At 43.5% G+C, this 17,643-nt stretch overlaps 1 protein-coding gene across 1 annotated transcript in view; it reads right to left on the bottom strand.

Annotated features, from left to right (window-relative positions):
- Positions 1 to 17,279, bottom strand: part of LOC136875863 (growth factor receptor-bound protein 10) — a 1,220,440-nt gene extending 1,203,161 nt beyond the window's left edge. Inside the window, exon 1 of the mRNA XM_067149484.2 lies at positions 16,039 to 17,279. Within this exon, the coding sequence (XP_067005585.2) occupies positions 16,039 to 16,120 (82 nt within the window). The 5' untranslated portion in view covers positions 16,121 to 17,279. The remainder of the gene's footprint in view (positions 1 to 16,038) is intronic.
- Positions 17,280 to 17,643: the final 364 nt, after the last annotated feature.

The following is a 17,643-nucleotide window of genomic DNA, read 5'->3' as shown; positions in this document are numbered from 1 at the left end:
CGGGTAAGAGGCAGACACGCTACCCCTGCATCACGGGCGTTACATAAACATTTCCACTATACCACATGAAACCCTCGACAACTTTCAATACAGGAAATACATAGATGAAAAACGGGGGTGGGGGTGAGGGGGTGTAAGGTTTCGACGTTAAAGATTTTGTGCATTCTTAAAATTCAATTTTGTTTTTTCATGACGGTCAGAATGCCTAATGGAACCCAAGAATGTTGTTTTGACGTGGTGTGTATCAGGCGTAACAAGATAAGCCTGACAACGAACGAAGAAACACTGCCTGAGGCAAAGCCACTTGGAAAACATGCGACGTCTGAAATTCGACTCTCTGGTGTGACAATTACAACTGCGCAATAACTACGTCACATACAGTGCTCGGAGTGGCCGCGGTGAAAATGGGAGCTGAAGGTTAGAAATCTAGTTTTAGCATTCACTAAAACGATGCGAAAAAACTAAATCCCATGGCGCAACAGCCCAGAAGGGCCATTGCCTAAAAAGCGACCGCTGCTCAGTCCGAAGGCCTGCAGATTACGAGGTGTTGCGTGGTCAGTATGACGAATCCTCTTGGGCGTTATTCTTGGCTTTCTAGACCGGATATTTTCCTATAGGAAGTGAAATATCCTGATAAAATATCTCTTAATCTCCCGTCTAACAGCACCAGCTCAGAGGGGTGAGGGAAGAAGCCTGCATTTCTAAACGGTTTCCCATCTAAGACAGCACCATTGTGCTTCGCTCACCAAGAAGATCGCTAGTTCGATTCTCCATCAAACATAAATTGATGTTATTAGATTTACGTCCCACTAACTTCTTTTGAGGTGCTGCTGGAATTTTTTCCCGTACGGCATTTTTTTGTTTACATGCCGGCGAATCTACCAACACGATAGTGCCGTATCTTAGCTCCTTCAGATTTTCATCGGTGCCGGGAGGTCCCGGTACCAGTGAGGCATTTTAGCACGTCGACTCAATTTGGGCTTGGTGTGTTATTTAATTAGGTTTCTATATAATACAGCATTTTTGTTGGTAGTTTGAGGAACTGTAAATTTCAATCGCGCTGACCAGGAAATGGTCTGCACCCTTCGTCAACGAGCTGAGAACGTTGCATAATATCACTACGTCAGAGAAAAAGAGACCTAGGGGATCGCTTAGACTCCACGATTCGAAGGTGGAACGGTAATGATGGACTGTTGCTTTGGCAGAAACACCAATATGAATTATTAGGAATGGATCTTCCATAGGCCTAATTGAAGGGTTGGATGCAAGAACCAGGCAGCTCCATTTTGTCTAACTTTTCAGGAACAAGAAAAAACTGTATAAAATAAGTATGAATGATGGTATAAATACTTATTTCTGTCAGTATGTTAATTATAACCTCCTTGATACATTTAGTCTGTATTGCAGCAGAATTTTCCATTTTCTTGTCTTTTATAGCAATAAATTAATTTTGGAGCCACCTGGTTCTTGCATAGAAAATGTTTCATTCAGTGATTTCTGTGGTTTTATTTACCAAAAACTGCATTTTTGCAAAATAAATTACAGTATTTCAATATGTAAACACGTCATAATAAGTCACAGATTTTTTTTTTTTGCTAGCTGCTTTACGTCGCACCGACACAGATAGGTCTTATGGCGACGATGGGACAGGAAAGGGCTAGGAGTGGGAAGGAAGCGGCCGTGGCCTTAATTAAGGTACAGCCCCAGCATTTGTCTGGTGTGAAAATGGTAAACCACGGAAAACCATTTTCAGGGCTGCCAACAGTGGGGTTCGAACCTACTATCTCCCGAATACTGGATACTGGCCGCATTTAAGCGACTGCAGCTATCGAGCTCGGTCACATAAATTTTAAGAACCTGAAATATTAATTGTATCCACTATTACAGTATGACAGTTGATGTTATTCACTTCCAGATGAGGTGTTCACATTATTTTCTCTTGATTGGCTGGTTATGTTGCTGTAATACCACTTGTCAGTGCGAGGTACACAGCGTTTGGCCAGTACCATTACATCCCGAAATTTTGCTTCCTTGATGTGCAGGGCTTCTGGATAAAAGTTTCTGACTCGCGTGAGGTAACTTTGGAGTACTGTTCTTCTTCAAGAGAGGAAACTCTTGTAGAGAAAAAATTGATGCATTCATTGAACATTTAACAGTTCCACAAAGTTCTTCACTATGAATAAACAACCGATATTTTGAAATGGAGAACTTCTCTTTACCTACACCACTAACATTCTTCTTGAAGGATTCTTCAAAAGTACCTTTATAGTCTAGAAAGCTGTCTCTCTCAATTTGTTTGACAACAAATTTTGAGCTTAACCCTCTTATGAGGTTCACATAGTCATTAGGAACATACAGTCTTTCTCTCTTCCGTTTTTCTTTTTCTACTATTCCGAAGCTTCGGCACCAGTGACGATGCACTGAACTAAAATCGACAGAAGAATCAGGTGGCTCCTGGAGCTGCCTTGTTCTTGCATTAAAATTATGATGAATGCTATCTCCATGCGGCTCCTTTTCCTTTGTATCGCCAATGGAAGTCATTGGAGTTGCATGGTTCTTGCACAGAAATGTGCGCCTATTTGTTTACATTCGATATATATGAAAATGTCCATTTTGACGAAAAGTGGAGCTGCCTGGTTCTTGCATCCAACCCTTCAATTATTAGACTGTGGCATCAACGTTCTCCAGCTTTTGAGGGAAAAAATACGTTCTTTCTTCTTTCCTCAAAAGGTCGCTTGCTGTTGCATATTGAAGCACGTTTATACTTAAACCAAACCAAACCAAACCAAACCCCATGGCACTACAGCCCTTGAAGGGCCTTGGCCTACCAAGCGACCGCTGCTCAGCCCGAAGGCCTGCAGATTACGAGGCGTCGTGTGGTCAGCATGACTAATCCTCTCGGCCGTTATTCTTGGTTTTCTAGACCGGGGCCGCTATCTCACCGTCAGATAGCTCCTCAATTCTGATCACGTAGGCTGAGTGGACTTCGAACCAGCCCTCAGGTCTAGGTAAAAATCCCTGACCTAGCCGGGAATCGAACCCGGGGCCTCCGGACGTTTATACTTAGGGAAGTAAAAGCAAATATCACTACAATCAATCTTTACTTTGCCGGACTGAGTGGTTCAGACTGTTAACGTGCTGGACTTCTGATCCCAACTTGGCAGGTTCGACCCTGGCTCAGTCCGGTGGTATTTGAAGGTGATGAAATACGTCAGCCTCGGGACTAAATTCCGGCACCTCAGCGTCCCCGAAAACCGTAAAAGAATAGTTAGTGGGACGTAAAGCCAATAACATTAAATTAATTAATTTTTACTTTGTTTAGAAACTGGAGCAAGTAGCCTCCATTTTACATCACTGATCAGTCAAAATAATGAAAATGAAAATCCACATCCTGTTTCCAGTCGTCCAATCGGGTCAGAAATGGAATGAATGAAGCCCCATCTAGCGGCGGGGATAGGAATTGTGCCGGCAGCCGAAGCCTATCGCACTCCTCTGGAGCACTAATTAATGGCTGACACGTAAAATGAAATGATACTGAAGAGTGTTGCCGGAATGAAAGAAGGAAACAAGGAGAACCCGGAGGAAAACCCGTCACGCCTCCACTTTGTCCAACGCAAATCTCACATGGAATGACCATGATTTGAATCACGGAACTCAGCGGTGAGAGGCCGACGCGCAGCCGGCGGAGCCAAAATAATATTAACGTACAACATATGGAAATAAGGCCTCAATTGAGTGAAATGGTTGCGGGTCGCTTAACTGCGAGCTTGCATATGTGAGATCATGGGTTCGCTAGTTACTTTACGTCGCACCGACACAGATAGGTCTTGTGGCAACGATGGGACAGGGAAGGGCTAGGAGTGGGAAGGAAGCGGCCGTGGCCTTAATTAAGGTACAGCCCCAGCATTTGCCTAGTGTGAAAATGGGAAACCACGGAAAAACCATTTTCAGAGCTGCCGACAGTGGGGTTCGAACCTACTATCTCCCGAATACTGGATACTGGCCGTACTTAAGCGACTGCAGCTATCGAGCTCGGTATCATGGGTTCGAACCCCATCTCGGTAATTCTGAAAATGGTATTTTAAGGATCCTCATTTCCACACAAGGCAAAAGTTGGGACTGTGACTTTCTTAGTCGCTACCTCTTTCGCATCCGAGCGTTGCCGAAATCGTACCTCTATTAATACGGCACTTAACAGCTAGAGTAAGAAAAATAGGACTCGATCTCACATTTGTGATGCAATTTTGAAAAGCGAGGCATCGAGCATATGGGCAATCACAGGAACTTACAAAATAATCTGAATCGATGTAATAAACCTCAGGAGTAGACACTCCGCCCTTCGGAAAAGTGCGCTAATCGATTCCGCAATCTCGACACACACGTCAGAGACGCCATATAAGAGTATATTCTTCTTTCTTAATGTGCTTGCGATTTAACGTCGCGCTATTACACCCAAGGTTTTCGGCGATGCAAGGGCGGGAAAGGACTTGCTAATAAAAGGTACCACCCCAGCATTTGCCTGGAGTAAAAATGGGAAACTACAGAAAACCATCTTCAGGACTGCAGACAATGGGATTCGAATTCACCATCTCTCGAATGCAAGCCCACAGCTCCGCGACCCAAACGGTGTACCTAACCCCCTCGGTATTATTATTATTATTATTATTATTATTATTATTATTATTATTATTATTATTATTTTCTTTCTTTCTTTCTTTCTTTCTTAATCCGTTTACCCTCTAGGGTTGGTTTTTCCATCGGACTCACCGACAGATCCAACCTCCACCGCCTCAAGCGCAGTGCTCTGGAGCGTGAGCATCGGGGGATACAACTGGGGAGAGGACCAGTACCTATCCTAGACTGCCTCACCTGCTATGCTGAACAGGGGCCTTGTGGGGAGGGGGATAGGAAGATTGGGAGGAATAGACAAGGAAGATTGAAGGAAGCGGCCGTGGCCTTAAGTTAGGTACCATTCCGGCATTTGCCTGGAGGAGATGTGGGAAACCACGGAAAACCACATCGAGGATGACTGAGGAGGGAATCGAACCCCCCCCCCCCTACACTCAGTTGACCTCCCGAGGCTGAGTGGACCCCGTTCCAGCCATCGTGCCACTTTTCAAATTTCATGGCAGAGCCGGGAATCGAACCCGGACCTTCGTATGTGGCAGTTAATCATACTAACCACTACATAAACAGAGGCGGACTATTATTATTATTATTATTATTATTATTATTATTATTATTATTATTATTACAATCTGCTTTACACAGATAAGGGATATGAAAGGAATAGGATTGGGAAGGAAGCGACCGTTGCCTTAATTACGGTACATTTGCCCGGTGTAAAAATGTTGGTCTCTTTACTTAGGCTATATGTCCTATGATAATGCTAGTTTTCCATCCATTGTTCTTGTTTAATAATAATGTTATTTGCTTTACGTCCCACTAACTACTTTTTAAGGTCTTCGGAGACGCCGAGGTGCCGGAATTTAGTCCCGCAGGAGTTCTTTAACGTGCCAGTAAATCTACCGACACGGGGCTGTCGTATTTGAGCACCTTCAAATACCACCGGACTGAGCCAGGATCGAACCTGCCAAGTTGGGGTTAGAAGGCTAGCGCCTTAACCGTCTGAGCCACTCAGCCCGGCTTGTTCTTGTTTCTTAGCTCTGCTAAACAGGAGGAAACCAGTGAAAGACGACTATGATCAAGACCATCTCCAGTAGCATTCTGCAGACGATCTCACTACGACGGACACGTGCTGCGAGCAGGAAGCGAGAGCAATAGTGAGCTGCCAGGAAAAACAAACAAAAAAAAAAAATGAGAGAGGACGCACGCCACGAAGTGCTGATATGCTACACCCCGATGCAGTTCTCTACCGAATCAAATGGAGACGGTGGAACCAACAAAAAGTACAAAACGCTCATCAACAGCAACATCAGCAAGTTTCTTTCGCGTGACTATTGATTCGATTATCACAGTCAAGGGATCTCCAGCTTGGAGTGTGAATATGAACTTTCCATCTCAAATATTCTACTTGCACTGGCCGGGATTCGAAATGCGACCGTCTTGGAGAGAAGCCATAAAAATGCCAAATCCTAGCTTGGTATTAACTTTGGTGAAAGTCTTGTCGACAGCTGTGTGGTTTAAACACTACACGCGCCCTCAGACATTCTACAGTCGTTTGCAGGAAAAAACGCACTCTTTTATGTTTGTAAACAAACTGCCTGTCTCCGTGGCTGAATGGTCAGCGTTGAGGCCTTCGGTTCACAGAGTCCCGAGTTCGATTCCCGGCCTGGTCGGGGATTTTAATCGCGTTTGATTATATTTTCTGGCTGGGGACTGGGTGTTTGTATTTGTTCCAACACTCCCCTCTTCATATTCAGACAACATAATATACTACCAACCATCACAGAAACACGCAAGACCGGGCGAGTTGGCCGTGCGCGTAGAGGCGCGCGGCTGTGAGCTTGCATCCGGGAGATAGTAGGTTCGAATCCCACTATCGGCAGCCCTGAAAATGGTTTTCCGTGGTTTCCCATTTTCACACCAGGCAAATGCTGGGGCTGTACCTTAATTAAGGCCACGGCCGCTTCCTTCCATCTCCTAGGCCTTTCCTATCCCATCGTCACCATAAGACCTATCTGGGTCGGTGCGACGTAAAGCCCATAGCACAAAAAAAAACCACGCAAGAGTGATTACATCCCTCCATTTAGGGTTGGCATCAGGAAGGGCATCCAGCAGTAAAACAGGGCCAAATCCACATGTGCGGCAAGGCCGGGAAAGGACTTGCTGATAAAAGGTACCGGCCCAGCATTTGCCTGATGTAAAAATGGGGAACTACAGAAAACCATCTTCAGGACTGCAGACAGTGGGATTCGAACTGAGTAAAGGTCAGTGTTAGGCTATACTCGGAGAAGTGGGTCTATGGTAGGATAATTCCTGTTAACAATACATGGGATATCCCATTCGAAAAGTGGGTGGACAACCAGCGGTTGAAGAGCAGCGTGAGTCACCGCGCATCTCACCCTTCCTGCTCTCCGCAGTCGTGAATTTTGAGTCTCATTAGAATGTTAATTTAGCTACTACTTTGTAGTCGTGAGTTTTGATACTATTTTCTACTAATTATAGCCCGTGAGTTCTGAGAGTCGTGAGTTTTGAGACGTAACCTGACAGAAGGTAGTTAAGTTTATATCCAACCGATTGCGTAAAGCTAAAGTCACCTGGTGAATGATGACTGGGACTACGGGTCTGCTGTCGTGAGCAGTGGTGTCTGACCTTCTAGATATGCAAGTACAGTGAAATGGCGCCGCGAGTTTAATGGAGATGTAGGGTGCCGGAATTTTGTCCTGTAGGAGTTCTTTTACGTGCCGTCTTTGCTGGCAAGACCTAGTGCTCTAAAAGCACTATATCCTGTGGTATGGTCTAGAGCAATTTTGTTACTTTCATTAACCTGTCTCAGTCTCATCCTTGGCTTTGAGAACATGAAAGTGACCGAGGTATGAGTGATACTAATAATGCCATTCTTTATGCAGCCAGTCCCTGCCTTGGACAGAGTGAAAATATTTCTCATAGGGTCAGCTGGTGCGTTCATTTTTTGTGGGCTTGGCAGACTGATATGTAATAGCAACTTCTGGCCCAGTGAGGAAAACAAGGGGAAACTACCTCACTTCTCATTTCCCTAGTACGCCTCTTCAGTGACACCAAGGCAGCTGATGGTGGAACTGTTGAGGATCAAACCAGCCTCCGTGCTGAGCACTTAGCATACATTCAAATCTAACCACACGTGGCTGGAGTATTCCGGTACCTTCAGGCGCTGTTCTACACTCACAGCCCTGCCTGTTATTTTTACTATTATGACAATTTTAATTTATGGCTTCATGACTTATCGTTGCGAAAAGTGGAGTGTTAGATAAGAAGTGTAAAACGGCCGTGAAACTTAAAATGTTCAATTAGATAATACTTCTTTGTTAGCCATTCAATAAAGACATTTTAGCAGTCACTGTTATCATGTACATGCAAATTAATGTCGTTAGTTTCGCCAGCAAAACCAGCATTGTATTCTCATCATCGTGCCATGCACAGTCATAAAACAGAACTCCACCATTACATCTCTGTGACCCCGTACTTTTTCCCTCAGTATGCCGCAGTAATAAAGAGAAAGCTAATATGGACTGCAAGAACGGAATCACACATGTATGGTTGGGCGTGCTTGGTTGATCACCGTTCTACAGAACTGCTCCACCTAATCAGAAGTGGGAATTACCCAAGCATCATTCTGCTCCAATGGGTCACTCTTAATTGCTCTTATAGAACCGCACTATTTTAACCATGCTTTCTTTTCCCTTAACTGTGATTGTTTCTATCCTCATTCTACTCCCACCGAATTTTTAATTCTGTGCTCCCATGTTATCTGTGATGAGCTCACCAGATTTATTCTGAATGCTACGGATTTCACTCCCGACTCGTCAGCGTATTGCCCTTCGGTTCAGAGTGTCCCGGGTTCGATTCCTGGCCGGGTCGGGGATTCTGATCGCTTCTAATTAATTATTCTGGCTCGGGGACTGGGTATATGTGTCCGTTCCAACACTCCCCTCATCATATTCAGACAACATACCACAATATCAACCACCACAGAAACACGCAATAGTGATTACATCCCTTCATATAGGTTGGCGTCAGGAAGGGCATCCGGTCGTAAAACAGGGCCAAATCCGCATGTGCTACGCAGTTAGCGGGAAAAGCGGTAGCAAAAGAAGAAGAAAGAAGAAGCTACGGATTTCACCCCATCATAATTTATTCCACTGTTGTTAGACATATTTCCTTCCTGTGGCATTCTGGGGTATAGGCCAAGTTTCTTGGACAGTAATCGCTATTTTTTTTTAATCCACATCCTGTTTCCAGTCATTAAACCGGGTCAGGAATGGAAAGAATGAAACCTCCATCTAGCGGCGAGGATAGGAATTGTGCCGGCTGCCGAAGCCTGTCACACTCCTCTGGGCCAGTGATTAATGAATGGCAGACGAAAGGAAATAATATTGGAGAGTGTTGCTGGAATGAATGACGACACGGAAAACCTGTCCCGGCCTCTCACCGCTAAGTTCAGTGGTTCAAATCCTAGTCAATCCATGTGAGATTTGTGCTGAACAAAGAGGAGGCGAGACGGTTTTTCTCCGGATACAGGCTGTGGATTTTCAAGTACACAATTATGTTGTTTAAAATCACTTACAATTTTGTCAGGCGATATCTCTTTGAGAAAATATATATATACACACACACGATGGTATATTAAATATATTTGAAACTGAGAAAATACAGATCCTACCTCCCACACGAAATTTATAAATTAGAATGGATTAGACACTCATACTCCTGTTATTTAATTACTGCGATATTGCACTCATGCAATTACAAAACAGACCAATAAGCTACAGAAAACAATAAATTCATGTATAACTTTAATATTTTCATTAAATTGCTAGGGACCGATGACCTAGATGCTAGACCCCTTTAGACAACAAGGTTCATAATTAAATTGCTCTCCTTATTTTGAAAGACCAGGCTGGTTGAAATTCGAGGATCAACGTAAGCTACACAAAGCTACTGAAGTTTCTAGACTGTTGAATGAATCAGAATCCCCCTACCTTTTTTCTTTGTTGAACTCACTTTCCTCCTTTCACGACCGTGATACATGTTCCCTCCTCTGCGAACCATGTGACCTTGCCGCGGTGGGGAGGCTTGCGTGTCCCAATGATGCAGATAGCCGAGCCGCAGGTGCAACCATATCGGATGGGTATCTGTTGAGAGACCAGACTAACGAATGGTTCATCGAAAGGGGGGTAGCAGCCTTTCGGTAGTTGCAAGGGCGGCAGTCTAGATGATTGACATACGGCCTTGTAATAATACTCAACATGGCTTAGCTGTGTTGATACTGCTACACGGCTGAAAGCAACGGGAAACTACAGCCGTAACCACCTCCCGAGGACATGCAGCTCTCTCTGTATGAATGATGGACTGATGATGGCTTCCTCCCGGGTAAAATATTCCGGAGGTAAACTAGTCCCCCATTCGGATCTCCGGGTGGGGACTACACGAGAGGGGGCGATCACCAGGAAGATGGATACTGACATTCTGCGAGTCGGAGCGTGGAATGCTAGAAGTTTGAATCGTTGTGGTAGGTTAGAGAATCTGAAAAGGGAGATGGATAGGCTAAAGTTAGATGTAGTTGGTATAAGTGAAGTACGTTGGCAGGAAGAACAGGATTTTTGGTCAGGCGACTACCGAATTATCAACACAAAATCAAACAAGGGTAATGCAGGAGTTGGTTTAATAATGAATAAGAAAATAGGGCAGCGGATAAGCTACTACGACCAGCATAGTGAAAGAATTATTGTCGCCAAGATAGACACCAAACCAATGCCCACCACAATAGTGCAGGTCTATATGCCTACTAGTTCAGCGGATGATGAAGAAATTGAAAGAATATATGAGGAGATAGAAGATTTAATACAATGTGTCAAAGGCGACGAGAATCTAATTGTGATGGGAGACTGGAACGCAGTGGTAGGCCAAGGAAGAGAAGGTAGCACAGTAGGAGAATTTGGATTGGGACAAAGGAACGAAAGAGGAAGTCGGCTGGTTGAATTCTGCACTGACCATAATTTAGTCCTCGCCAATACTTGGTTCAAACACCACAAACGACGGCTGTATACGTGGACGAGACCTGGAGACACTGGAAGGTATCAAATAGACTTCATTATGATTAGGCAGAGATTCAGAAACCAGGTGTTGGATTGCAAAACTTTCCCAGGAGCAGACGTGGACTCTGACCACAACTTGTTGGTCATGAAATGCCGTCTGAAGTTGAAGAAATTGAAGAAAGGAAAGAATGCAAAAAGATGGGATCTAGACAAGTTGAAAGAAAAGAGTGTGATGTATTGTTTCAAGGAACATGTTGCACAAGGACTAAATGAAAAGGCCGAAGGAAACACAGTAGAGGAAGAGTGGAGAGTCATGAAAAATGAAGTCAGTAGGGCTGCTGAAGAAATTTTAGGAAGGAAGAAAAGATCAACTAAGAATCAGTGGATAACTCAGGAGATACTAGACCTGATTGATGAACGACGAAAATACAAGAATGCTAGAAATGAAGAGGGCAGAAAAGAATACAGGCGATTAAAGAATGAAGTGGATAGAAAGTGCAAGGTAGCTAAGGAAGAATGGCTGAAGGAGAAGTGCAAGGATGTCGAAGGCTGTATGGTCCTGGGAAAGTTAGATGCTGCATACAGGAAAATTAAGGAAACCTTTGGAGAAAGGAAATCTAGGTGCATGAATATTAAGAGCTCAGATGGAAAGCCACTTCTAGGGAAAGAAGACAAAGCAGAAAGATGGCAGGAGCATATCCAACAGTTGTATCAAGGTAATGATGTAGATAATTTCGTTCTGGAACATGAAGAGGCTGTTGATGCTGATGAAATGGGAGACCCAATTTTGAGGTCAGAGTTTGACAGAGCTGTGAGTGACCTAAATAGGAACAAGGCACCTGGAATTGATGATATTCCCTCTGAATTACTGACTGCCTTAGGAGAAACCAGCATGGTAAGGTTATTTCATTTAGTGTGCAAGATGTATGAGACAGGAGAAGTCCCATCCGATTTTCGGCAGAATGTTGTTATACCTATTCCCAAGAAAGCTGGTGCTGACAGGTGTGAAAACTACCGCACTATTAGTTTAGTATCCCATGCCTGCAAAATTTTAACACGTATTATTTACAGAAGAATGGAAAAACAAGTTGAAGCTGAGTTGGGGGAAGATCAATTTGGCTTCAGAAGAAATGTAGGAACACGTGAAGCAATCCTGACTTTACGTCTGATCTTAGAGGATCGAATCAAGAAGGACAAGCCCACGTACATGGCATTCGTAGATCTAGAAAAGGCATTCGATAATGTTGATTGGACCAGGCTATGTATGATTCTGAAGATGATAGGGATCAGATACCGTGAACGAAGAATTATCTACAACCTGTATAAAAATCAGTCTGCAGTGATAAGAATCGAGGGCTATGAAAAAGAAGCAGCAATCCAGAAAGGAGTGAGGCAAGGCTGCAGTTTGTCTCCTCTCCTTTTCAATGTTTACATAGAACAGGCAGTAAAGGAAATCAAAGAGAAATTTGGAAAGGGAATCACAGTCCAAGGAGAGGAAATCAAAACCTTGAGATTTGCCGATGATATTGTTATTTTATCTGAGACTGCAGAAGATCTCAAGAAGTTGCTGAATGGTATGGATGAAGTCTTAGGTAAGGAGTACAAGATGAAAATAAATAAGTCCAAAACAAAACTAATGGAGTGCAGTCGAACGAAGGCAGGTGATGTAGGAAATATTAGATTAGGAAACGAAGTCTTAAAGGAAGTAGATGAATACTGTTACTTGGGTAGTAAAATAACCAACGATGGCAGAAGTAAGGACGACATAAAATGCAGACTAGCACAAGCAAGGAAGAGCTTTCTTAAGAAAAGAAATTTGCTCATTTCAAACATTGATATCGGAATTAGAAAGATGTTTTTGAAGACTTTTGTGTGGAGCGTGGCATTGTATGGAAGTGAAACATGGACGATAACTAGCTCAGAAAGAAAGAGAATAGAAGCTTTTGAAATGTGGTGTTACAGAAGAATGCTGAAGGTGAGATGGATAGATCGAATCACGAATGAAGAGATACTGAATCGAATTGGTGAGAGGAGATCGATTTGGCTAAATTTGACGAGAAGAAGAGATAGAATGATAGGACACATCTTAAGACACCCAGGACTTGTTCAGTAGGTTTTTGAAGGAAGTGTAGGTGGCAAGAACGGTAGGGGTAGACCAAGGTATGAATATGACAAACAGATTAGAGCAGATGTAGGATGCAATAGTTACGTAGAAATGAAAAGGTTAGCACAGGATAGGGTGGCATGGAGAGCTGCATCAAACCAGTCTATGGACTGATGACTCAAACAACAACAACAACAACAACAACAATACATGTTCCCGTTCCCATACCACTGCCATTTTCACAACTAAACTGCTGTTTTCAACCGGTTGTTCCAAGTGTCGGGTGTCAGACTCTAGAACTCTATTTCAGTGAATATTAGTCTAGTAATTCTACTAACTTGAAGAACTTTAGATCATCTTGCTGAAATTATTATATTTGTTCTTTAGATTTTATTGATATTCTTTCTTTCTTAAGAGCCTCCGTGGCTCAGACGGCAGCGCGTCGGCCTCTCACCGCTGGATACCGTGGTTCAAATCCCGGTCACTCCATGTGAGATTTGTGCTGGACAAAGCGGAGGCGGGACAGGTTTTTCTCCGGGTACTCCGGTTTTCCCTGTCATGTTTCATTCCAGCAACACTCTCCATTCTCATTTTATAGCATCTATCATTCATTAATAAATCACTTTGGGAGTGGCGACCCCATCGTACTAATAGCCTATATCTGCTTCATTCATTACGTCCCTGACCCGGTCAATGACTGGAAAACAGGTTGTAGGTTTTTCATTTTCCTTCTTTCTTAATTCGTTTACCGTCCAAGGTTGGTCTTTCCCTCGGACTCAACGAGGGATCCCACCTCTACTGCCTGAAGGTCAGTGTCCTGGAGCGTGAGACTTCAGGTCGTGATACAACTGGTGAGGAGGAACAGTACCTCACCCAGGTGGCCTCACCTGCTGTGCTGGACAGGGGCCTTGTTGAGGAATGGGAAGATCGGAAGGGATAGACAAGGAAGAGGGGAAAATAGCAGTCGTGGACTTAAGTTAGGTACCATCCCGGCATTTGCCTGGAGGAGAAGTGGGAAACCACAGAAAACTACTTCGAGGATGGCTGAGATGGGAATCGAACAATCCTCTACTCAGTTGACCTCCCGAGGCTGAGTGGACCACGTTCCAGCCCTTGTACCACTTTTCAAATTTCGTGACAGAGCCGGGAATCGAACCCGGGCCTCTGGGGGTGGCGGCTAATAACACTAACCACTACAACATGGTTTAAATTAAGTTGTATTTATAATGTAAATGTATAACCACACTTAAGTTAAAATATTTTTGTTTTTATGATAATCATTTTCGGTTATGGTTAAGTGGAAGGGAGGAGTTTAGGGCCGGGTGTGTCCGAGTACATGTTCGGCTCGCCTGGTGCAGGTCTTTCTGTTCGACGCCAATTGGCGACCTGCGCGTCTGGATGTGGGATGATGACGTAGGGAGAGTGTAAAACCCGGTGTCGTCATGTAGTCTACTCCTGTCAAGGAGTCTGCTCAAAGCTTTATGTCTCCATCCGACGGACGAATCACCATCAACAATGTCACATGCCCTCGCTCTATATGAGCACTGCGGAGAGGTTTGGAATTTAATTCAGGCTTTTGGCACGCAATCTAGTGATTAGAAATAAAATTGTGTACCGCCATCTCCCCTACCCTACCGGTCAAAACTCTCAGATTGTGAGCTCGGTGTTACGACAGGTTCGCGTCCCGCTGGTTAAAAAAATGTTTATTAGAATTTTGACCGGTGTGGTGGCCCTACGGTGTAGGAGGCAACGCGTTCGCCTGTCACCCGGCGGCCCCGGGTTCGATTCCCGGCCGGGTCAGGGTTTTCTAATTGCAATTATTAATATCCCTGGCCTGAGGACTGGGTGTTTATGACGTCCTTCCCACACTACCGCCATTCCAATTACACGCAGGTTCATACAATATGGTGCCAGTAGGGGCAAAAGATCCACATGGGTCGACGCCCTGAACAAATAGCATTTTTTATAATAAAAAGAGTTGAAAAATAAGATTGAGGGTTGCTAAAGGGAGGATATTGAAAGTTCCATGCCACGTGTCCTCCACAGCGATGTAAACACTGTAGTGAAATCAGAACATGAATGGAAGAGAGGAACGTGGAAGGTTGATGCACCTTCCAGGATGTAGACTTCGTGCTCCGCGTCATATACGTCAGATGTAAACAGCGAAGCGAAGGGAATGGCGGGCTCTCGCTACATATAGCTGCACGACTGGTTCAATAAACTCGACATGCAGCTGGGAGGCGCACGTAAACATTGGAGTAAATGCGCCTGCCAGGCTTTTCACATGCCATAGAGGCGTTCCCGCGGTACATTACAATCTCACTGGATAAAACGTGTCATGACTATTCACGAACGAATAGTGGATCACTGCAAATGAGTGTCTTATCTACTTTTGTTTAACAATGTACGAAAGAGCCTCACGGAATCCTCTGACGTATCATCAAAACCAATTAACACTAGGCAGGAAAATTATATTTATAAACACTTGGATATTCTAATACTGTGACACTATAATCTTAACTGACACAAGAAATTTAGAAATTTGGAAGGCAACGGTCCAAAAACTCTTGCATCAGATTCATAATTCTTTTATGCTATGGCACATATATTATAACACCCTATTACAAGCAAATTTCGTCCTAAAATTTGATGAACTCGGAAATCTTCACGGTGTCTTGATGTTCATATCCTTGAATGATGTGCTCAGCATTAAATTGATTACCTTCCCTATTTTCACCAACAAAATACACGCTCTGTTACCTCCCTTGCCATTCCCTCTAGCAGGTCAGCTGCTTTCTCATTAATCGAGACGGAAACTATATTTATTAACTCAATTCCGAATCACATTCATAACACGAATTACTTAAAGTATCCTTTCAAGCCTTCAAACAAAAAGTACCTCTCAGATGCATGAACCGACGGTGTGAATTGTGAATGATAGTATGCGCGTGATATTCATTGATGAAAACATTATCTACTTCACACTACTGACGGTCGTGCAGGAGTCTTAAGTTTGTTTCTAACCAGACCACAAGATGAATGAGGTCCAAACAAACACACTTAGTATATTAGTAGTTTAACTAATAGCAAATATGTAAGTTTAAAACGGTACATGTGATACAGTGAAATATATATTCTTTATTGTAATGCGTTGAAGTGTCAGAGAGGACACAGTTTGCTACTAATAAAGAGAAGTACATTTTTTTAAAAGAAAGATTGCATGATGTTCAAACTTACAGCTGTTATGATGATGGTGATGATGACGATGGCGATGGTAAGGGTTGAGTAATCCACAAATATCCATTGATGAGGACATCATATTTGCATCATTCCAGTGAAGGACTTGCAGGAAGAGAAGATTACTGACAGCTAGTCCACGCTTGGTTCTAAACAGACCACAGAATAAACGAGGTCCAAACTAACGCACACACGCACGAGTACTGAAACACTACGAATAACTTATATTACATGCACTTAAAACACAACACTGATTCAGATCTAAAATGGAAACCGCAACGCTAATGAATGGCGTCTTTTACAACCAGTACGTGCAACCTAGTTTTATTTATTTCCACCGAGCACTGAGAATTCGTATAACACGCACGTGACTGTTCCCAGAAGAATGAGTCCTCGGTATTGCTCGTCCGTTTCCTGCACTTGTCTCCTGTATTACTACTACTACTTCCACTACTATGGCGTGACGTCACTAGATGACGAAACTGGACTATGTGATGTAACTATAGTATTGATTGTTCGTCGCTCGCTGAGTTTTAAAAGGCGCAAAAATCCGAACTGTCAATACACAGTTCATTCACTCTTTGGTCTAATTTTATCCCTAATTTGGATTGTCACAATCACGTCTGAACACTATAAATAAATTAAGCAGCAAGTCACAGTTTCCAAAAATTACCACTATGTTACGTATTGTTTAATTTAAATTATCCTAACAGTCTACAGTAATTATCGTTTAGTTTTACTAGATAATAAACTACTGCAACTTTCCGAATTAGCTAAAACAACCAACGATATGATATTTCCCACCCATAATGTATTTAACATGGTGTCGAACCTCTTATAGGTTAGAGTTTGACAACCGTCGATCTCCAAAACAATGCAATTTGATAGTCAATGACCTCGGAGCACACTTCCACTCTTATTCAACGGAAATATAGATACAAGTTCAATTGTACCGGTATGTCCTTCTCGCCGAATTACCAACACTACACACGTATTAAGCAAGACACTGCTAAAACTACGATTTGGTTTTATATTTGCACTACGAAACTACAACACACCCCCTCCCACACCGGGTGTCCAAAATTCACTTCACACAAAAAAACACTGAACTACAACACCACAACACTAATATATGTTTACATACACAATATTACGTCACTCGTTTTATAGACAAATGTTAAAGAATCTACTAGAAACAGTTCACACGTTGTCAGAAAGGTAACACAACCACCGACAGCTAAGGCGCGCATATGAACACTGAACTGACTTGTGTGAGCACCAGGCATACGTTGCAAACCCTGTCGGAGTAGGGGAAGATCGTTCAGTGGAGGGGGGGAGAGAGAGAGCGCGTGGTGGGGGTAGAGTACGGTATTGCTTGGAATGCCCGCCGCTTGCAGTGACGTAGTAGGGGAAAGGAGACGAGCCCGCGCCAAAGAGGTGGGAAAGAAAACTGGGGTAAAAAACTGTTTTGGTAGTGCCAGAGTGAGATGGAGAGCGCCATGCAACGGTGCGACACTGCGCGGTTCTGGAGATGTAGAAAGCCTGCAACAGGGACACAAGACAAGCAAGCAAGAAAGAAGAGAAAGTAAAATGGGAAGTAAATTA

Source organism: Anabrus simplex, chromosome 6 (assembly GCF_040414725.1).
Source record: "Anabrus simplex isolate iqAnaSimp1 chromosome 6, ASM4041472v1, whole genome shotgun sequence".
Lineage (NCBI taxonomy): Eukaryota > Metazoa > Arthropoda > Insecta > Orthoptera > Tettigoniidae > Anabrus > Anabrus simplex.
This window is presented reverse-complemented; position numbering and strand designations above follow the sequence as displayed.